This window comes from Ambystoma mexicanum, chromosome 9, assembly GCF_040938575.1.
Source record: "Ambystoma mexicanum isolate Mex_15411 chromosome 9, UKY_AmexF1_1, whole genome shotgun sequence".
Classification (NCBI taxonomy): Eukaryota; Metazoa; Chordata; class Amphibia; order Caudata; family Ambystomatidae; genus Ambystoma; species Ambystoma mexicanum.
Window position 1 is genome coordinate 173,003,161 of NC_090931.1, and position 23,378 is coordinate 173,026,538.

The 23,378-nt window shown below is 49.0% G+C and overlaps 1 protein-coding gene across 2 annotated transcripts in view; it reads right to left on the reverse strand.

The window, feature by feature from the left end:
* The window catches only part of ABCG4 (ATP binding cassette subfamily G member 4), a 230,804-nt gene that overhangs the window by 140,548 nt on the left and 66,878 nt on the right, over positions 1 to 23,378 (reverse strand). For both annotated transcript variants that reach the window (XM_069614377.1, XM_069614376.1), the window contains exon 2: positions 20,093 to 20,330. In XM_069614377.1, coding sequence (XP_069470478.1) covers positions 20,093 to 20,321 — 229 coding nt within the window. In that variant the 5' untranslated portion in view covers positions 20,322 to 20,330. The remainder of the gene's footprint in view (positions 1 to 20,092; positions 20,331 to 23,378) is intronic.

A 23,378-nucleotide genomic window follows, 5' to 3' on the forward strand; every position in this document is an offset into this window, starting at 1 on the left:
TTCAATACAAATATATGTGGGGTGTGGACTAGCATTATGATTCATGTGGCCGGAGTATGGTGGGGGGCTGTGGGTGGTCTCCCCTGCATATACTTGCGTTGAAATGACATAAAAGAAAAGAACATGAGGTTTTCGTCCTTGATGTTTTCTATGCTGTAATCCTGTAGATGTCTTTATGTAGCACAACGCTAGCCTTGGAGCAATGGGGCTCTGTAACGCCAAGGGATATAGGTATAGGATACTCTCACATGGACACCATTAGAGCAAGGGATTCTCTTAGAGCAAGGGATTCTCTTAGATGGACACCAAGGGTCACATCCAGGGCAAAGACGATGGGGCGTTGGACCTGCACCTGTGCTCCCGCTGAAGCTATGTCCCTGTGACTGTCACATGATCTGCGCTTCCTAGCCTCCCCGTTGCGTGTGGCATTCCCACCAATGGCTCTCATTGTTCCCGCAAAAGGAATCCTTTGTACCAAACCTGGAAGACTGAGGCCTTCCCGCTGGGATTCAAACCTGCGACCTGCGGGTTTCACGCGGATCTGTGTGGCATATAACCTAGTGGATATACTTTGTCCACCTCACTGTAGTGACCTCGCTCCGCCACCACTCACCCGCCGTGAGTTCACCAATCTCAATCAAGCGCCTAGAAGAGATATGATATAAGATATTTTATTTATAGCGCGCCCATACACAAATGTTTCAAAGCGCGACGAGGCAGGGGAGGAGAACAAGGGGGGGTGAGACAACGATCTTACTAGGCCCAGATACATTGTGATCACGCAAGTGCAGCAGAGAGGAAAGGGGAAAAGTGCAGAGGGAAGGGGAGGAGGAGCAAGTGCAGGACATAGGATCGCAACATCAAGAGACAAGAAGTGCGGCCAGCAGGTGACAGGGCAAAGTTAAGTGCAAAATAGCAAGTGATAGATAATGCTGGTAGGGGGACTGTAGGGTTGCAGATACAGCCCCAAATCCAGGGTTGCCAGGAGATACTGCAGGTGTGCAGCTGGGAAGGCAGGGACCTGGGCCTGTGGTTCAGAGGGTAGCCAGGTAAACCAGTGCAGTATCAGACAGGTGATCAGCAGGGAAGAGGAAGAGAGAAGGCAGAAGCAAAGAGGAAAGTCTTGAGCTGCTTCCGGAACCAGAGATGGTTCGGCTCAAGTTTCAGAGTGGCAGGGAGGCTGTTCCGGAGGGGGGCGCCCGCCGAAGAGAGAGATCTGCCCCCAGCTCGTTACTTGGAAAGATCCCGTTTTACATTGTACAGACCTACTCAATACTGCATGGGACCACTGACCACTGAGCGGTGGACCACCCACATGTAAATTGTGCATCGTGTCTGCCTACGAATGATGCATCGCACTCCTCGCAGTCAAGCATCGCTCATACACCCCTTTGTCCCTACATGTATCTCACACTCCCTGTGAATGCATATGTAGCCAGGGGTTTTGATGCTATTAAGAGATATCTGTATCAGGGTTTATTGTGTTTTTAAGCTCACCTTATTTTGCCGGCACAGAGACCTGAGGGAGATAACATGGAGCAAGGTCCTGCAACCTTTGACTCTCCAGGTGTTTTGGACTACAATTCCCACCAGGCCTATCTACCAAAGTCAATGGTGATGGATCATGGGAGGCAAAGTCCAAAACATCTGGAGAGCCACAGGTTGCAGACCCCTGACATGGAGTGTCCATGATGACACAATTTGGTGAAGTGCAGAAACCCGGATTAGGATTCAGGTCCCCGGGTTGCAAAGTCAGTGCTTGATTCTGCACCTTTTGGGGTTCCTGCAACAGAGTTTCATTAGGTGTCAACGATCAGCATTGCTCGGAAAGGGGCCCGCCTCTCTGCTCTCAAATGTGGATTGAAGCAAAGGTTAAGGGTTTGGTGCTGGAGGGGGTTCAAGACAATCTAGACAGCGAACTAGGAAAGATGTGATTGAAGTTCTGGGAAACCCCACGGGCAGCGGCAATACAGACACCCACGGCCCCCTGAGCTTTGAATATACAAGCAAAGAATACAGCCGTGCAGCTGGAGAGCAGCCAATGGGGCGTCAGTAGGAAACTAGAAACAAGAAGAGAGGGCAAAGAAGGTGCAATGGTGGCTGGTGAATGCATTCGCTGGAGGATCAAAAAGATGCCCCACGTGACGGAGTGTAGCCAAGGAACCCCACCTACCAAGAGGGATTCAGAAGGTCCTGGCACAATCATTTTTTTTTGTAAATAATGAGTTCAAATGGTGCATTTTACAGTACACTTATTGCAATAACTTGGATCAAAATCCGTACAATATCCAGTCGGTTTTGTGTGGGAATACAAAACCAAATCCAACAGGTGTCAATACACAGGATTATTTTCCAGCACATTTTCTTGTTGACTTTGCTAACATATACCAGCATTCTACTCGTGTAAGAAAACACTTCCATGCTGAGTGTGCCCACAATATATGACATTATTCTCCCAAGGTAGTAAGACAATGCTGTGCTGGCTGTGTCAATATATGCCAATATTGCCACATAAGAACACGTTGGCTTTGCTCATAATGCCAGTAATACCACTGTGAGAAGACCTGTTCACTGTGACTGTACCATTATATACCAATATTGTCACAACAGAACACATTAATGTTGCTTTGCCCATAATTTCACTTTGAGAAAATATCTGCATGATAGCTCTGCTCCTATTGATAGTACTCCTACGTAAGAACACCCTTGTGTTGGTTTTGGCCATATGCTAATAATGCCACAGTTAACAAGACCTCTCAGCTCTGCCAGTATATGCCAAGTTAGAACACACTCATGTCTGCTTTGTCTGTAAATGCCACTGTCAGAAAACATGCTCATGCTAACTGCACCAGTATATGCAGGAAAATCTTGTGCTTCATTTACCCATAATGCTACTGTAAGACAGCATGTCCATGTTGGCTTTGCAAATATATGCCAGTACTCCCACATTAGAAAACCCTTGTGCTTACTTTGTCCATAATTCCAATAATGCCACTGTAAGAAAACATGTGTGTGCTGGCTCTGCCAATATATGCCTGTTTTCCGACATTAGAACTTGTCGGCTTTATCCAATAATTCTACTAACATAAAAAACATGAATTCGCTGACCCCGATTGCCACTTTAAAAAGACTTTTTCATGCTGCATGTGCAATACATGCAGCATTTCCACAATATACATTTTTCCGAGAGCCTACACAAACATCTGCTTTCACATCCTCATCCCTCCCCCGTCCCCTTCCCTCGCTAGACAGCTTCTTTGGCTAACCTGCTGTGTTGCAGCAAGACTCACTGTCACTTCAATGGGACAAGAAAAGTGAAAATGTCAGCGCTTTCTTCCATCGGATAAATTCTGATGCTGCCCCACTGACAGTCTGGAATGGAAGGTGCACTGCACGGACAAAGTTCCAGGCCCACACTGCACCCATTCAATCCGTTCTATTGTCTGTCAACAGCCAATGAATGTTAAATGCTGTGCATAATAGGACTGACACCAGTCCTTAGAGAATCCCATGCTTCAGACTGACCCAGGTCTGCTATCAGTTGCCATCATCCACCCATTCCATCATCCACCATTCCATTCATCCATTACAACGTCTACGTGGAGCCCTACGGGCATGAAGCAGACATCATTCTCCGGCGCGTGACGTGGCTGCGCAACAGTGCTACTACGAGCAGCATTGGGAACAGCTGAACAGCGCGCATGCACATAGTAGCTTACATCAAGTTTCACAGAGCACCTTTTTTCTAAGTGGGGTGGCTTAAAGAGTGGACAACACCCTTTTGACCTAACAAACCAGTTCTACTAGAGAGACAGGGGTCTGCAACCTGCACCTCTCCAGATGTTTGGGACTGTGACTCCCATGATCCCTCACCATTAACTGTGCTGGCTCGGCTTATAGTAGTTGTAGTCCAAGACATATGGAGAGGCACATGTTGGCTATGAAGTGCCTATCTGAGATTTGTCCTGGTTCTTAGCATGGAACAAGAGAGTTGTCCATGGTGTTTTTGAGAGAGAGGAGAACACTTTTGCAAAGTCTTGTGTTGCAAGGTCTGCTGTCTGGTTCACATGTCTGTACATCTACCCATGTTTCTAATTAACATCATGTTTACCATGGTGAGTCGAATACACGTTCTGCGTCCATGTGATAGTAGATTACTGTGGGCAACAGGCCAGAAAGGAAAGAGAAAGAACAGACTCAACCTGACAGGAGAACAGAAAGAAAGTAGGAAGGGGATTTTAGGCACATCCTGTGAGATATCCATCAGTGCATCAATTGAGGTTTTTCCTTCCTGGGATAGAGGCCTAGTACATAAACCTATCTCCTCTAGTAAGTAGCAAAAAGGGTGAACAGTCAAATGCACCAACTAAACCACAAGCCAAGCTGGAAACAAGAAGAAGAAAGCAAGCATTGCAAAGCCAACAGTTATACCTTTTGTGTACGGATGGGGCAAGCATTTCCGGGGCACTGCCTAATGCAACTATTGGCAAATGGTGTTAGTTATTGGCAAATGGTGTTAGTAACTGTGGTTATTAGGTCAGTGGTTGGAAAAGTCCTACCTAATTCCTATGCAAAAGCCAATAATGTTTTCACATTTGAAATTGCAGCTCTGTGCTCTGCATTTAAGTATGACTCATTCTCTTGGCTTTGCCGTGCTTCTCTTAATGGGAACTCAGTGCAAGGAGCAGCTGCAAGGATGCATGTAATGCTTATAAATCAAGTGGCTGAAGGCACATTTGAGAGGGTATTGTATTGCGCCAGGAGGTTATTTACCATTGCCATTAAGCCATTCACTTTCAGAAGATTGATTACAAATTACACTGGCGTCCCCTTAAAAGCACAGCCCATAGCTCCAAAGATTCCAGGGGCTGTGTGTTTTGATGGGTGGGGGGGCAGATTGTAGGTGAGAACAGCCATGGGACTAACAAGGCCATTAGAGGCCAATGCGTGGGTAAAATCCAAACAGCACCCACAGTCTGACTCCCTCCTCACACCTCATCTTTGTGCTATATCCACTGCCCATGTCATTCGTGTTAGCTTATAGGCCTAATAGCCAAAACTAATGACCAGCCCCAGCTTGTATTCCACTGGGACTCTAAAGATTCACCGCAGCAAGGTGTATTTGTAGAACATTTGCACGCTATGACCGATTTGAACAAGGTGTCAGGGCTCGTGTGGTTTACCATTCACATAAGGACACGTTGCAACAACGAAATTCAATATTGCAAACATGAATGCTCTTTCCTCTCATGCTAATCAGGTCCATCATGTTTCTATATTATCTCCCGGAAGCAATACTTGGAATGATTGGTGAGAGGTTATCCCGCTTTTATTTGGAGCAGGTGCTACACATACTTGTGCTAATAGTGCTTGGAAACCAACCCTTGCCACTATCCCAGCTAACAGACTGGTTACTCTGAAAGGGCAGCCCAGGCAAACAACTGTTTTTCTCAGCTAGGGGTCTGCAACATGTGGCTCTCCAGGTGGGTTGTACTACAATTCCCATGACCCCTCAACATTGACTATACTGGCTAAGAATGAAGGGAGTTGTAGTGCAAAACAGCTGCAGAGCTGAAGGTTGCCTATGCTGTAAATATCGGAAGCACCACATTGCACTTATCCACATCATTCAATTATTGACAAGATAATCATTGGACCTAACTTTACAGGTCTTTCAAAATCTAAAACAATTCTCTGGATCTTTTAAAAAAATATATGTTCTTATGAAAAATCAAAAGAATAAAATCCCATTAAAGACATTATATGTAAAATCTCAGGAAAAGGGGGGATCCTTGGTAACTATGTCCATATGAGACAAGAACGATAAAGACACAAAGCATTATTCGATTTTGTAATTCTGAGGAATGTAATGTCTGGGCCTTGGAGAAGCACCAGGAAGTTGTGAAACATGCATTGTCTTCTGATCTCATTCTAGTTTTTAAAAAGATTGTTTTTCACATTTGAAATTGCAACTCTGTACTCTTGATTTAAGTTTGACTCATCTCATTCAAATATTTACTTTAAAACACACAAATAAAACAAGTCTTACTTTTTCTTTACAGGGAGCACCTGCTCCAACCAAAAATGGGTTACCCTCTAATAATAAAGTGTTGCCATATTTAAATACAGGCAGGCGTTTTACTTTGCTCTGAGGAGCTGGCTTCAACACACACACTCACCATGAGGTAGTACGGTGGCCGCAGTCTGCCAAACCTGTCAACCGTGACAAATAAATATGGCTCTGTAAATAAGGTCTTGTTTGAATCCTTTGCCGGCTGGTCTGGTGTGCGCATGTGCAGCTAACCCTTTTGTTTTTAGCAGGTGGCGCTTTGCTTGAAGTATTGCTTTCAGTGGAATTCAAGAAAGGGGGTTCAACACCAGGCCATGCCAGCCAAGGATAACCAACCTCTTTAAGCTGAAAGGGTATGAAGAACAGAAAGCAGACCGGCATGTGAGGGTGGGAGGGGGCTGAGAGAGAGATCCCTTCTGGTCTCGAGAGTACATGCAACTTTAAGAAACTACAGGAAAGCCAACAGTTGTGGCTTTTGAGTAGGCGTTGGATTGGCATTTGGCAGGCATTGCCATAATGACAGCACCTGGTCATAGGACGGCAACAGATGATACATGGTGTGAGTGAGTACCGAGGCATAGGACAGCAATGCCTGCCAAATGCCTCTCTAATACATATATGTAAGCCACAACTGTTGGATTTCACAATGCTTGTTTTTAATAGGACTACACTGCAAGGAACAGATACGAGGACACACAAACCACTTCTAAAACAAGTGGCTGGAGGCAGACTCGATGAAGACATTTTTATTGCACCAGGAATTTATGTACAGCTTCGATTGTGGCATTAACTATCAGAAGACTTCTTAGACATATTATTGGCAGACCAAGTACAGCACAAAGCTTGATGTCACTGCATGATAGAGCTAGCTCAAAGAGATGGCAGGGGAAGGTGCTTTGGATGGGGAGTGGGGAGCAGTGCCTGGGAATGGCCATCAGGAGTAACATAGCCAATGGGTGGCAACAAATCTTAACAACAACCACAAGCTGTGTGCGCCTGATCATATCCCCTCTCCCGCCTATCTGTACTCCAGTGAAAGCGTTCCTGCTGATGTGTGGTGCACCGCCAAATAGCCTAAACTAAAAATGTCATTGTGCGTCTTTCCCCAGTGTGTAAATGAGCCTCTACCATTAGGCCGCATCTCCAAAAGTGCAAATCTATGGCTAAAATGGCAGTCATTCTATCAAGGACTGGCCCAGATGCTCTGTCCAGAGAGAATGGTCCTTCATGCTGTGTCCAAAGAGAGAGGTCTGGCCCTGATGCTCTGTGCAGAGAGAATGGTCCTTCCTGCTGTGTCCAAAGAGAGAGGTCTGGCCCTGAATGCTGTGTCCAAAGAGAGAGGTCTGGTCCTGATGCTCTGTCCAGAGAGAATGGTCCTTCATGCTGTGTCCAAAGAGAGAGGTCTGGCCCTGATGCTCTGTACAAAGAGAATGGTCCTTCCTGCTGTGTCCAAAGAGAGAGGACTGGCCCAGATGCTCTGTCCAGAGAGAATGGTCCTTCATGCTGTGTCCAAAGAGAGAGGTCTGGCCCTGATGCTCTGTGCAGAGAGAATGGTCCTTCCTGCTGTGTCCAAAGAGAGAGGTCTGGCCCTGAATGCTGTGTCCAAAGAGAGAGGTCTGGTCCTGATGCTCTGTCCAGAGAGAATGGTCCTTCATGCTGTGTCCAAAGAGAGAGGTCTGGCCCTGATGCTCTGTACAAAGAGAATGGTCCTTCCTGCTGTGTCCAAAGAGAGAGGTCTGGCCCTGATGTTCTGTCCAGAGAGAATGGTCCTTCATGCTGTGTCCAAAGAGAGAGGTCTGGCCCTGATGTTCTGTCCAGCGAGAATGGTCCTTCATGCTGTGTCTAAAGAGAGAGGTCTGGCCCTGATGTTCTGTCCAGAGAGAATGGTGCTTGATGCTCTGTCCAAAGAGAGAGGTCTGGCCCTTTATGCTGTGCCCAAAGAGAGAGGTCTGGCCCTGATCTGTCCAGAGAGAATGGTGCTTGATGCTCTGTCCAAAGAGAGAGGTCTGGCCCTGATGTTCTGTCCAGAGAGAAAGGTCCTTGATGCTGGGTCCAAAGAGAGAGGTCTAGCCCTGATGTTCTGTCCAGGGTCAATGGTCCTTCATGCTGGGTCCAAAGGGAGAGGTCTGGCCCTGATGTTCTGTCCAGAGAGAATGGTCCTTCAGGCTGGGTCCAAAGAGAAAGGTCTGGCCCTGATGTTCTGTCCAGAGAGAATGGTCCTTCTGGCTGGGTCCAAAGTGAGAGGTCTGGCCCTGGTTCTGTCCAGAGAGAACGGTCATTCATGCTGGGTCCAAAGAGAGAGGTCTGGCCCTGATGTTCTGTCCAGAGAGAATGGTCCTTAAGGCTGGGTCCAAAGAGAGAGGTTTGGCCGTGATGTTCTGTCCAGAGAGAATGGTCCTTAAGGCTAGGTCCAAAGAGAGCGGTCTGGCCCTGATGTTCTGTCCAGAGAGAATGGTCCTTAGGGCTGGGTCCAAAGAGAGAGGTCTGGCCCTGATGTTCTGTCCAGAGAGAATGGTCCTTCATGTTGGGTCCAAAGAGAGAGGTCTGGCCCTGAGGTTCTGTCCAGAGAGAATGGTCCTTCTGGCTGGGTCCAAAGAGAGAGGTCTAGCCCTGATGTTCTGTCCAGAGAGAACGGTTCTTGATGCTGGGTCCAAAGAGAGAGGTCTGGCCCGGATGTTCTGTCCAGAGAGAACGGTCCTTAAGGCTGGGTCCAAAGAGAGAGATCTGGCCCTGATCTTCTGTCCAGAGAGAACGGTCCTTAAGGCTGGGTCCAAAGAGAGAGGTCTGGCCCTGATGTTCTGTCCAGAGAGAATGGTCCTTCATGCTGGGTCCAAAGAGAGAGGTCTAGCCCTGATGTTCTGTCCAGAGAGAATGGTCCTCAAGGCTGGGTCCAAATAGAGAGGTCTGGCCCTGATGCTCTGTCCAGAGAGAATGGTCCTTGATGCTGGGTCCAAAGAGATAGGTCTGGCCCTGATGTTCTGTCCAGAGAGAATGGTCTTTAAGGCTGGGTCCAAAGAGAGAGGTCTGGCCCTGATGCTCTGTCCAGAGAGAATGGTCATTGATGCTGGGTCCAAAGAGAGAGGTCTGGCCCTGATGTTCTGTCCAGAGAGAACGGTCATTCATGCTGGGTCCAAAAAGAGAGGCCTGGCTCTTATGTTCTGTCCAGAGAGAATGGTCCTTCATGCTGTGTCCAAAGAGAGAGGTCTGGCCCTGATGTTCTGTCCAGAGAGAATGGTGCTTGATGCTCTGTCCATACAGAGAGGTCTGGCCCTTCATGCTGTGTCCAAAGAGAGAGGTCTGGCCCTGATGATCTGTCCAGAGAGAATGGTCCTTGATGCTGGGTCCAAACAGAGAGGTCTGGCCCTGATGTTCTGTCCAGAGAGAATGGCCCTTCATGCTGTGTCCAAAGAGAGAGGTCTGGCCCTGATGTTCTGTCCAGAGAGAATGGTCCTTCATGCTGTGTCCAAAGAGAGAGGTCTGGCCCTGATGTTCTGTCCAGAGAATTGTCCTCATTCTGTGTCCAAAGAGAGAGATCTGGCCCTGATGTTCTGTCAAGAGAGAATGGTCCTTCATGCTGTGTTCAAAGAGAGAGGTCTGGCCCTGATGTTCTGTCCAGAGAGAATGGTGCTTGATGCTCTGTCCAAAGAGAGAGGTCTGGCCCTTCATGCTGTGTTCAAAGAGAGAGGTCTGGCCCTGATGTTCTGTCCAGAGAGAATGGTGCTTGATGCTCTGTCCAAAGAGAGAGGTCTGGCCCTGATGTTCTGTCCAGAGAGAATGGTCCTTCATGCTGGGTCCAAAGAGAGAGGTCTGGCCCTGATGTTCTGTCCAGAGAGAATGGTCCTTGATGCTGGGTCCAAAGAGAGAGGTCTGGCCCTGATGTTTTGTCCAGGGACAATGGTCCTTCATGCTGGGTCCAAAGAGAGAGGTCTGGCCCTGATGTTCTGTCCAGAGAGAACGGTCCTTCATGCTGGGTCCAAAGAGAAAGGTCTGGCCCTGATGTTCTGTCCAGAGAGAACGGTCCTTCATGCTGGGTCCAAAGAGAGAGGTCTGGCCCTGATGTTCTGTCCAGAGAGGTCTGGCCCTTTATGCTGTGCCCAAAGAGAGAGGTCTGGCCCTGATGTTATGTCCAGAGAGAATGGTGCTTGATGCTCTGTCCAAAGAGAGATGTCTGGCCCTGATGTTCTGTCCAGAGAGAAAGGTCCTTGATGCTGGGTCCAAAGAGAAAGGTCTAGCCCTGATGTTCTGTCCAGGGTCAATGGTCCTTCATGCTGGGTCCAAAGGGAGAGGTCTGGCCCTGATGTTCTGTCCAGAGAGAATGGTCCTTCAGGCTGGGTCCAAAGAGAGAGGTCTGGCCCTGATGTTCTGTCCAGAGAGAATGGTCCTTCTGGCTGGGTCCAAAGTGAGAGGTCTGGCCCTGATGTTCTGTCCAGAGAGAACGGTCATTCATGCTGGGTCCAAAGAGAGAGGTCTGGCCCTGATGTTCTGTCCAGAGAGAATGGTCCTTAAGGCTGGGTCCAAAGAGAGAGGTTTGGCCGTGATGTTCTGTCCAGAGAGAATGGTCCTTAAGGCTAGGTCCAAAGAGAGCGGTCTGGCCCTGATGTTCTGTCCAGAGAGAATGGTCCTTAGGGCTGGGTCCAAAGAGAGAGGTCTGGCCCTGATGTTCTGTCCAGAGAGAATGGTCCTTCATGTTGGGTCCAAAGAGAGAGGTCTGGCCCTGAGGTTCTGTCCAGAGAGAATGGTCCTTCTGGCTGGGTCCAAAGAGAGAGGTCTAGCCCTGATGTTCTGTCCAGAGAGAACGGTCCTTCATGCTGGGTCCAAAGAGAGAGGTCTGGCCCTGATGTTCTGTCCAGAGAGAACGGTTCTTGATGCTGGGTCCAAAGAGAGAGGTCTGGCCCGGATGTTCTGTCCAGAGAGAACGGTCCTTAAGGCTGGGTCCAAAGAGAGAGATCTGGCCCTGATCTTCTGTCCAGAGAGAACGGTCCTTAAGGCTGGGTCCAAAGAGAGAGGTCTGGCCCTGATGTTCTGTCCAGAGAGAATGGTCCTTCATGCTGGGTCCAAAGAGAGAGGTCTAGCCCTGATGTTCTGTCCAGAGAGAATGGTCCTCAAGGCTGGGTCCAAATAGAGAGGTCTGGCCCTGATGCTCTGTCCAGAGAGAATGGTCCTTGATGCTGGGTCCAAAGAGATAGGTCTGGCCCTGATGTTCTGTCCAGAGAGAATGGTCTTTAAGGCTGGGTCCAAAGAGAGAGGTCTGGCCCTGATGCTCTGTCCAGAGAGAATGGTCATTGATGCTGGGTCCAAAGAGAGAGGTCTGGCCCTGATGTTCTGTCCAGAGAGAACGGTCATTCATGCTGGGTCCAAAAAGAGAGGCCTGGCTCTTATGTTCTGTCCAGAGAGAATGGTCCTTCATGCTGTGTCCAAAGAGAGAGGTCTGGCCCTGATGTTCTGTCCAGAGAGAATGGTGCTTGATGCTCTGTCCATACAGAGAGGTCTGGCCCTTCATGCTGTGTCCAAAGAGAGAGGTCTGGCCCTGATGATCTGTCCAGAGAGAATGGTCCTTGATGCTGGGTCCAAAGAGAGAGGTCTGGCCCTGATGTTCTGTCCATAGAGAATGGCCCTTCATGCTGTGTCCAAAGAGAGAGGTCTGGCCCTGATGTTCTGTCCAGAGAGAATGGTCCTTCATGCTGTGTCCAAAGAGAGAGGTCTGGCCCTGATGTTCTGTCCAGAGAATGGTCCTCATTCTGTGTCCAAAGAGAGAGGTCTGGCCCTGATGTTCTGTCAAGAGAGAATGGTCCTTCATGCTGTGTCCAAAGAGAGAGGTCTGGCCCTGATGTTCTGTCCAGAGAGAATGGTGCTTGATGCTCTGTCCAAAGAGAGAGGTCTGGCCCTTCATGCTGTGTTCAAAGAGAGAGGTCTGGCCCTGATGTTCTGTCCAGAGAGAATGGTGCTTGATGCTCTGTCCAAAGAGAGAGGTCTGGCCCTGATGTTCTGTCCAGAGAGAATGGTCCTTCATGCTGGGTCCAAAGAGAGAGGTCTGGCCCTGATGTTCTGTCCAGAGAGAATGGTCCTTGATGCTGGGTCCAAAGAGAGAGGTCTGGCCCTGATGTTTTGTCCAGGGACAATGGTCCTTCATGCTGGGTCCAAAGAGAGAGGTCTGGCCCTGATGTTCTGTCCAGAGAGAATGGTCCTTCATGCTGGGTCCAAAGAGAGAGGTCTGGCCCTGATGTTCTGTCCAGAGAGAACGGTCCTTCATGCTGGGTCCAAAGAGAGAGGTCTAGCCCTGAGGTTCTGTCCAGAGAGAATGGTCCTTAAGGCTGGGTCCAAGGAGAGAGGTCTGGCACTGATGTTCTGTCCAGAGAGAGTGGTCCTTAAGGGTGGGTCCAAAGAGAGAGGTCTGGCCCTGATGTTCTGTCCAGAGAGAATGGTCCTTGATGCTAGGACCAAAGAGAGAGGTCTGGCCCTGATGTTCTGTCCAGAGAGAATGGTCCTTAAGGCTAGGTCCAAAGAGAGAGGTCTGGCCCTGATGTTCTGACCAGAGAGAATGGTCCTTAGGGCTGGGTCCAAAGAGAGAGGTCTGGCCCTGATGTTCTGTCCAGAGAGAATGGTCCTTCATGTTGGGTCCAAAGAGAGAGGTCTGGCCCTGATGTTCTGTCCAGAGAGAATGGTCCTTCTGGCTGGGTCCAAAGAGAGAGTAGAGAGTTCTGGCCCTGATGTTCTGTTCAGAGAGAACGGTCCTTCATGCTGGGTCCAAAGAGAGAGGTCTGGCCCTGATGTTCTGTCCAGAGAGAACGGTTCTTGATGCTGGGACCAAAGAGAGAGGTCTGGCCCTGATGTTCTGTCCAGAGAGAATGGTCCTTCATGCTGGGTCCAAAGAGAGAGGTCTGGCCCTGATGTTCTGTCCAGAGAGAATGGTCCTTAAGGCTGGGTCTAAAGAGAGAGGTCTGGCACTGATGTTCTGCCCAGAGAAAATGGTCCTTAAGGTGGGGTCCAAAGAGAGAGGTCTGGCCCTGATGTTCTGTCCAGAGAGAATGGTCTTTAAGGCTGGGTCCAAATAGAGAGGTCTGGCCCTGATGTTCTGTCCAGAGAGAATGGTCCTTGATGCTGGGTCCAAAGAGAGAGGTCTGGCCCTGATGTTCTGTCCAGAGGGAATGGTCCTTAGGGCTGGGTCCAAAGAGAGAGGTCTGGCCCTGATGTTCTGTCCGGAGAGAATGGTCCTTCATGTTGGCTCCAAATAGAGAGGTCTGGCCCTGATGTTCTGTCCAGAGAGAATGGTCCTTCATGCTGGGTCCAAAGAGAGAGGTCTGGCCCTGATCTTCTGTCCAGAGAGAATGGTCCTTAAGGCTGGGTCCAAAGAGAGAGGTCTGGTCCTGATGTTCGGTCCAGAGAGAATGGTCCTTCATGCTGGGTCCAAAGAGAGAGGTCTGGCCCTGGTTTGCTGTCCGAAAAGAAAGGCCCACGTCTGCTTTTCTGTCCAAAGACGTGTGCCCATGATTTATTCTGTCCTAATCTGAACCTGATTTGTTGTCAGGTGAGAGAAGTGTGTCTCTAATGTGCTTACAATTGGGAGACGTTCTTACATATCTTTGCACACTGGAGGTTTTCAGCCCTCCCTGGAAATTCTCGGGGGAGCCTTGTTCACCCCACCCCACTCTCCTGGATATGGCAGTCTCTGGACCATGGATTACAGGGACTGAGTAGCAGCCGACAATACTCCATGAGCTCGTCTTTGCTTTCTCCCAGCAGTAGTTATTTTCAGCTGAGAGCAGACAAAGCAGGGTCATCAGCTGTGTGATGGAGGCCCATTACCACGTCAGTGTGACATTCCCACAGACTGTTGCATCAATTTGAGCAAGTGTATGATGTCATCTGCAAAGTCCTCATTTGTTTTGTCGCTCAAAATATGGTATTCCAACTTAACCAACGAAATAGACTGTTACCAAGTAAAACCATTTTTCTACAAGTGAAAACCACTAGTTCATAAGACTTGCTGTACGTTTTGTTATTTTGTGGGAATGGAACTTGTATTCTCATCATCCATATGAATAAGATGCATTGCTGTTTTAAATAGTGACTACGAGCAAATGAAGGTATCACACATGCATATAAAAGCTATTGCAAGGTGACCTGTGTTGGATGCTCTATGAACACTCTCTTTTGGAGCCCCATTGGATTGCATTCTGTTATGTGCGGTCCTGTGTTTTATACTGACAAATAAAACTAAAATTACTGTACAAGAATACAAAATGTTGTGATTTAAAAAGACAGAACATAACAAACATCAATCTTTACTTTTTAAACATTTATTTTATTAGTGCTTTGGCTTCCGTATAAACCTTTCACCAATTACAAAAACACATTTCCAAAATCACATTTACCCCCAATTAATTAAATCAACTCCACTCCTAATAGTTACAAAAAATGTCCCATGCTTAGTAGAAAACAATCCCATTTCTCACATACAAATTTCCAAAGTACCTGAGCATCCCACTTTTAAAACATATTGAACTCCCATGATTAAATGTAATTTTAAAATTATTGCTCCCAACACGGAATAAGGACTTGATTGGCTCCCCACCAATATTTTAACAAGGTTTCTCAACCTCCTTATCTAATCCTTGGCAGATGTCTTCCAAGAAATTGGTCAGAGCGATGGTAAGGTTCACACTCTCATAATCATACTTCACAAGTCGTCTAAGGAGGGCGTATTCGGTTTATTTAGGCTTTGACCCAAGTATAGGGTTCTTTTTTCAGCGAGACCCTGGCAGACCAGTATTAGATGGAACAGCAACTCCTCAGATCCAGGGCAGTTACAGAATCTACATTTCATGTCTTGGCCCTGCCATTGTTTCCTAACCCTCAGGATTTCCTTCGTAGGGTTTAGGTTCAGTCTGTACCGCAAGAACTGGGCTCAAGTGAAGCTGCACAGGAACAGTCTCAGGTATCTCAGGATAGCGTTCCTGTACCGACATTCCCCTTTGAAGTCTTGTTATGTCTCGTACTCTCTACTTACATTTATTGTATCCACCCAGTCTTTTTTCCATAGCTTTGTTTTAATTGCCTCTGGATTAGTTAACAATTCAAATTCCATCCTACCCAAGTCTGTCAACATTTTGACACATGCCGATGTCCAGATGTTCAAGGCAGTTTCGCTCTTTGCATCTAAAGCCTCTTTCAAAAGTCCAAACCCTCTTACGGAGACTCAGTTATGCAAGTCAGGTACAAGGACAAACTCTTCCACTCCATCATTGCACGTAATGACGTAAGACCCAACTCAAACCTAATGACATGCATCGACGTACTCCTAGGAAGGTCCAAGACTTTTCTCCAGAACATGCCCTCTAATACCCAACATGCATTATCTGTTGCAAAAAACACCTGTGCTCCACAAGTTACTATAGGCATCACCTTGCCCTTGTAGAACTTAATCACTGGGATCATTGAGAACCGCCGACATTTCTTTAGTAGGATCCTTGTTTGCGAGGCCAGATGTTTCGCCTTCAATATTAGTTGATATATCCGGGAGCTATCATTCAAACCACTGTTTACCAGTATTCCCAAATACACAAAGGTAGTTACTACTGTTATTTGTTCATTGTTTAGGACCCAAGAGGGTCTGGAGCCCCTTCTGCCGCCCACGGGTTCCAGAATTAGAATTTTGGTTTTAGGGACGTTAATCCTGAGCCTGTTCTCCTTTACATAATCCTGCAATTCGTTTAGTTATCGCAGAAGTCCAATGGGTGTTTGATCGATTAAGACCAATTCATCCGTGTAAAACATGCGTCCCACACGCCGTCCATTGAACTTCGGTGGGAATGATCTTACCTTGTCCAGGGCTGCCTCTAGGTCAGAAATAAAGAAGTTAAAGAGTTCTGGCGCCAAAGGGCACCCTTGTTGGAGTCTTCGCTTTGTTTTTGACTCTGAGTGCCTCCCCTTCTCGTCCAAGCTTACTCTCAAGCTCGTAACAGAGTATAGGGCCTGTATTTCTTGTAACAATCCCCGCGGGCAACCTCCCACCTCCAATTTATCACACAATAACTGTCGGTTTCAACCCAATCAAGGGCCTGTTCAAGGTCCACAAATGCCAAATATATATTTTTTTTGCTCTTTGAGACTCTCGCCTTCAAGAAATAAAATAAAAATACATTTAGCGTAGTCCCCACCTGCTTCACAAAGCCTGACTGATATAAGTCGAAGTTTGCTCAGTCAGAGATACGCTTCTTCAGTCTCTTTAGCAACAAGGCTGCATAGACTTTCACAATCACATCCACCAGGGCAATAGGCTGGTAATGACCAGGGTTGTCCTGGACTCCCTTTTTAAAAATTGGGACTATTATCGATGTTTTCCAGGAGTCCCGGACTCTTCCCAACTTCTCGATCTTAGTGGAGAGGACACATAGAAAATCAGTCCATGTACTTGGCTCGGCTTTCAACATGGCGTTGGTTAGACCGTCCGGCCCCTGTGCCCTAGAGTTGCACGCCCTAACTATCAGTTAATAGATGTCATCCTTCTCACACCCCAAGGCCCATGATCTCCCTTTAGGTGGACTCACACCCTCAAATCCCTCAACAAACTTGTCAAAGAGAGTGGTATAATGCTTCACCCATGCTTGCTCAGATACTGCATTTATTTGGATCGTTCCGGAGTCCGACCCTACTGAATTCATCAGTTTCCATACTTTCGCTATATTCTTCTTACGAACACATAATCAATTGTGTTTGACTTTCCACCCCTACTCCACGTGGGTTGACCCGGAATGTCCCCTTCCACCTGACTCTTTAATTTGTGTAGATTTCTCACCCACACTTCTGGTGCCCACAACCTTCTCCTGGACCCCTCTACCTTGTCCCACCTACCCTCCTGTTCAACCCGCATTCAAAGTCTGAGACATTGAAGTCCTCACAAACTATGATCTCGGAGCGTGGGCAACCTTCTAAACACGTGTTGGGGGTGTCGGCAAAGGTTTGTAGGAAGACCTTATCACCCTTATCCCCTGGTTTCCAATAAACATTGCATACTATGCAAGGGTCCCTTCCGCATCCATAGGCTGCTTCCATCGACACCATCTGTATATATGGGTCCGGGTGTTCCGTCCCCACTACCTCCATGTTGCTACCCATCTCCACCGCCATTAAAAGGCCAGAAGCCGGCCTCCCCTGTACTCCCTTCAGGGTCGGGTTGGCTATAACTGAGTACCCTTCCAATATCGGAGGGTCCCAGGGCCAAGTGTCCTGCAGACAGATCACTGTGGGGGTGGGGGGCTTGTCTGGGGGTACTCCTAATCCAAAAAGATGTTCAAATCCATCCGTATTCCAAAATGATTAAGGTGGCCTCCCCCTACCTGGGTTCATTTTTATGCTAGTCCGTCCTTTTTGTTAGCAGCAGTGCCTCAGATAACCATGCCCAGGAGTGCTTTTTTTTTATCAGTGCCCAAATCTATTTTAGTTCCACGGGTCACTTTCCTCTGCGAGTCCAGCTGCCCTCCCACCGTTATCGTGAGTGGTCTCGGAACAGCCTCACTCTCTCTCTCTGAGTAGTGCAGGGACTTAGCTCACCCAACCTCCCTTCCTTGTTAATATCCTTTCCTTCCTCGGGTAACCCCTCAACCCTGTCCCCCTGCAATGACCCCCACTTTACTTGGCACCATCCCTCCCCCAACATTCTACCAAGGAGAAGTAAAGATGCCCCAGGAAAATGTGCAGTATGAAGCACAAAAATGTGCAAACCGTGCAACCCGTAAACCCTTGTGATCACAGCTATTCTTCACCATGTGACCAATCTATGTGATCCTGGGCAAATCCCTCTACCAGAATGGATTCGTTCCTGCGGCTACCAAAATTTTGATTACCTAGAAGTGATTCTGTGAGTGTGAACTACACAAAAAGACCCACCAGGGCTTGCTCGACCCACCAGGGCTTGCTCCATTACATAGTAATATTTATAATTTACATAGAGCACATTACATGATGAGTTGTCCTTTGGCTTAATCCTTGGTCATTAGCCCAGACCAGAAGGTCTGAAGTCTCCATCTGCAAAACTACTTCTGAGGGGAGGGGGGGGGGGTGTTAAGAGCGAAACTCAGGTTTGGCGTGGAGGCCGCTTCCTTAATCCCGAGGCCTGCTACCTTCCAAACCTTGCTTTAGTTTCTCTCCCATCCATCCTAGTATCCAGGACATGCGGGCACTGCCTGGTAGGTCCCCCCACTTTCCCCTGCTGGGGAACTGAGGCATGCGTACGCTCTGTTTGCCCGACTCCACTCAACGTTACTCATTGTACCAGCTTCAGAAACATTAAATCATTTGCCGGCACATTCAGGATATAAACTTGTGACCGTGCAGCTTGTACATTGATCGCTGCAGCAGGTGCATCAACCAACTGAGCTCCCTTGCCTATTATATTCCAATGATCTAGTCTGTGGGTGTACCTTCTTAAGGATAGGTGAAAAATAACGGTTGGCACATGCAAAATGTAATTCTGGAGGGGAAAGTGGAGTAAAACTAAAGGAAAATGCAATGTAAAGTAACTGCATTGGACTTTTTATTTATTTATTTATGTTTTACACAGCAGATTTCTAAAGTGCAAACCATCAGCAGCAAGGGCATCACGGCGATCAAAACTGGATGGAAAAAGTAGGCCAGTAGAAACAGCTAGAATAGGAACGTTTTCAAAGAATGACGGAAGGCGAGATGATCCTGTAGCGCACTGTTGCGTAGTGACTACGCTCTGTTGCGCATGCGCAGCCGACAACGAGGCTCGCGCATGCGCGCAGTTAATAAAGACGGTCCGGCCGGCAGTTGCAGCCGGGACCTGAGCAGGCAACACGCTCCTGTGTGCATTCTTGAGCTGTGCATGTGTGACTGCGTGTGAGCATCAGCGGGGGCCCCGGAGGTCCCCCGCTATCCAACACGCACGAAGAGGGAGTGCAATCGTGGGCCACTTCTGCCATTCGGATGGCCCCTGTGTACTACAACACGAATGGCTGCCCGGCTTGGTATTAATCACGCGCACTATCAGCAGTGCTCCAGGCGCGCTTCCATGCCATCATTGTTTAGCCCATCTGCTTCACTTCAGAAGGGAACCAGCCAATTGCAAACCAGCCCTGTCCTGCCACCTGTGTGCTGCCACATGCAAGGTTGCTGATGAAAACTCAAGCGGTTCTGATTCTCTTTAAACCTTCCATGAATCCCCTTTTCATTGTTGGTGGAAAGCAGGTTGTCATTCAAAAAACAGGGCCTAGCCCGTATGTCGTCCACAGGCCTGTGATGTCACTACCGCCGATATCACTTCCCGTGACATCACCTGGATCAAAGATTGCCCCATAAGCTTCAGCCACCCTGCCCTGGTCATTGTAAACATGCCACCCCTGGTCGTCCTATTCTGGAGCACACCTTGTGTTAATTCAGCTTGCAGTTTAAGCTTTCCCTGGTGAAGGACCAGGACAGGTGCACTAGCTTTGCAGAGCGGCGGGAAGCAGCGTCCACTCGGCTGAGTCTCCTTTTCATGCACCCGGCTTTGCACCACAATGTCCCATGTCACATGCACCACAGTGAACGTGACAACATTGGGCCCTTTTTATGTCTTGTTGCATGCCATGCGTGGCTTAGCTGAACTGGTCTATTCCACGCCCAAGATCACACAAAAAGTGTTTTTCGCTTCAACATATTGTAATGTGTGGTTCTATGTTCAATTATCGACAGTCGTTTTTTCGATGGGTTTTTTGCTGCAATTTGTTTCCTCGAGGAAAAAAATCAAAAACCTTTTTTTAGGAGTTCCCCCTCGAAACCCCACTCCCCAGGGGGGTTCCCCAAACCCCACTCCCCTATTAATTTAATACTATTCCCGATCCCCTCGCCACTTATATAACCTTCCGCACGCCCCCTATTTTTTTCGATCGTTTTTTCAGAAGAAAATTTCAGAAGAAAAACAAATCGGTAAAGAACCCATCGAAAAAATGACTGTCGATAAATAAACGTCGCACTGTAGTGTGGTTCAATTGTGTAGGGCGGTCACAAGAGGAATCCGCTTACCTCTCTTCTTCCACCAGGAGCCCTCTCGGATGGAGTAGGACAGCTCCATGAACTCAATGTCCACGGCGGAACGCTTCGGCAGGTGGGAGAAGCGCTGGGCCTCCATGATCGTGTTCTCCACCTTCTTCAGGTGCGTGGTGAGGAGCGGAGCCTCCTGGGAGCTGCCATTGCACACAGAGTCTTCCAGAACAATGGAAACACAGGTGGGATCCATGCCCTTCTCAGTCATCAGCCAGTCCTGCCGGGAAGAAGGAGGCGAGAGACAATTACGCCAAGAGGGCACACAGGACCACTAGTCAGTCACTCCAAGAGGGCACACAGTACCACACTAGTCAGTCACTCCAAGTGGGAACACAGGACCACACTAGTCAGTCACTCCAAGAGGGCAGAAAGGACCACACTAGCGAGTCACTCCAAGAGGGCACACAGGATCACACTAGTCAGTCACTCCAAGAGAGCGCACCGGACCACACTAGCGAGTCACTCCAAGAGGGTACACAGGACCACACTAGTCAGTCACTCCAAGAAGGTACAAAGGACCACACTAGTCAGTCACTCCAAGAAGGTACAAAGGACCACACCAGTGAGTCACTCCAAGAGGGCACACAGAACCACACTAGTCAGTCACTCCAAGAGGGTACAAAGGACCACACACCAGCGAGTCACTCCAAGAGGGCACAAAAGACCACACTAGTCAGTCACTCCAAGAGGGTACAAAGAACCATACCAGCGAGTGACTCCAAGAGGGTACAAAGGACCACACTAGTCAGTCACTCCAAGAAGGTACAAAGGACCACACCAGCGAGTGGCTCCAAGAGGGTACAAAGAACCACACTAGTCAGTCACTCCAAGAAGGTACAAAGGACCACACCAGTGAGTCACTCCAAGAGGGCACACAGGACCACACTAGTCAGTCACTCCAAGAGGGCAGAAAGGACCACACTGGCGAGTCACTCCAAGAGGGCACACAGGACCACACTAGTCAGTCACTCCAAGAAGGTACAAAGGACCACACCAGTGCGTCACTTCAAGAGGGCACACAGGACCACACTAGTCAGTCACTCCAAGAGGGCACAGAGGACCACACTAGTCAGTCACTCCAAGAGGGTACAAAGGACCACACCAACGAGTCACTCCAAGAGGGCACAAAAGACCACACTAGTCAGTCACTCCAAGAGGGTACAAAGGACCATACCAGCGAGTGACTCCAAGAGGGTACAAAGGACCACACTAGTCAGTCACTCCAAGAAGGTACAAAGGACCACACCAGCGAGTGACTCCAAGAGGGTACAAAGGACCACACTAGTCAGTCACTCCAAGAAGGTACAAAGGACCACACCAGTGCGTCACTCCAAGAGGGCACACAGGACCACACTAGTCAGTCACTCCAAGAGGGCACAGAGGACCACACTAGTCAGTCACTCCAAGAGGGTACAAAGGACCACACCAGCGAGTCACTCCAAGAGGGCACAAAAGACCACACTAGTCAGTCACTCCATGAGGGTACAAAGGACCATACCAGCGAGTGACTCCAAGAGGGCAGAAAGGACCACACTAGCCAGTCACTCCAAGAAGGTACAAGAAAACTCGAGTCTGGCACTCCAAGAGGGTGCAAAGGGGCACCCCAGTCAGTAAAACACTGGCCCGCGCTAGCATGTTGGCTCTGCACGTGGGGCATTGCCCAGTGGCAGCCTGCTCTAACTCACTCACTCCTTGAGGGCACTGACAGTGGCAGACCCTCTCCTATTCATTAATCTCCACAAAACCCACACTATCCATTCACTGGTGTTCTCACCACGTCTTGAAGCTCCACACCTTGCCCCCACTCCCCTCCCACCCCTCTCCCCTCAGCCCCAACCCCCCGTTATCACTGCTACAACATTCATGAAGCGCCGTCACAGCAAGCACTCTGTATTTCTACAGCGACTCCCCCCAAGGCCACGGCCAGGAGATTAGAGCGACTCAAGGCCCCCGGCTGCCGCAAGCAGAGCCGGCCGAGCGTCAGTGGCGCGCGGTGCTCAGGGGGGTGTTTCTAGGTCTGGAAAAGATCAGGGCAGTGGGGGGACTCGGGGCTAGCTATAGCCTTTTGGTTGTAGCACCCGAGCTTCTATCCGGGGCTACAACCAAAAGACCCGGGGCTATAGCCCCCTCAGCCCCCGCCTAGCAACGCCTCAGGTTCTGAAGTGTGGAACTGAACCCCACCCTGCCCTGACCCCCCTCTTCTCCTTCTCTGTCTGGGTCTGTGAGTGCGCACACCCGGCCTTGACCTGTCTTACTTTCACCGCCACAGACAGAAGGGCCCACGTGTGTCTCTGATAGCACTTAGCAGGCATGGGTGCCCCTGGCTGCCTGCTCTTCATTCCCTCCGCCGGCCTCCCTAGAGGCAGGGTATGGCATGAGTGGCAAAGCCCACTCACTTCCCCCCAGGGCCAAACTGCGGTTCTGGCATGCCACAGCACAGCACACGGGTATCCCTGCCATACACTCAGAACCTAAGGTGCAGGCCTGGCTACACGAGTCAATACCCCCCGCGCCACAGAGCACACAGCGCGTTCAGCTGGATATGGCAGAGCAAGGCCGCGAAGCTGCGACAGGACTGGGGTGGTCGTGTCCCTGCAGCTCGGCTCCTTCCCAAACGACAGACCTGGTCCCTGTTCTTCTTTCTTCGTGGGGAGCACCTATCCTGGCAGTGCAATATTTGCGCAGAGTAACGGCGCCCACGTTCCCAGCAAAGACGCTGCCTTAAAGGGGCAAACTCGAGGAATCTCACAGCTGTGTGATGTCACAGCACAGGCTGCAAGTTCACACACGTTACCCGCACTAATGCACAAGGGCACCCAGTTCCCTGGCTGTATGCTTGGCATGCTGAAACAAGACACCACAATGAGATGGCACCCCCCCGTCCCCCTCCACCCGTGAAAGCAGACCTTTCCCAGGATCCTGGTATCCTGCTGGGGAGGGTGGGGACGAGCTAGGTCTATGGCCCTGGAACCTGCAAGTATCTGTGAAATGACCCACAAACCTCCTTGATGAATTGTGGAATAGACTACAGTCTGTAATTCATTCCCTAAACGCACAGAGCCCTAGTGGTGCATTCTGGGGCTTGTAGTCTTTATTTATTTATTTATTGGGTGTTTGTAAGGGAGAAGATAACAATAACGGTCCTACTAGGCATTGTGACATGCAGATCGTGCAAGTGCAGTAACAAGAAGTGAGAGGGAGAGGGGTGGGGAGTGCAGGTCTGCCCAAAATATGAAGTGCTAGTGTGGGAAGGGAAGTGTCGGGT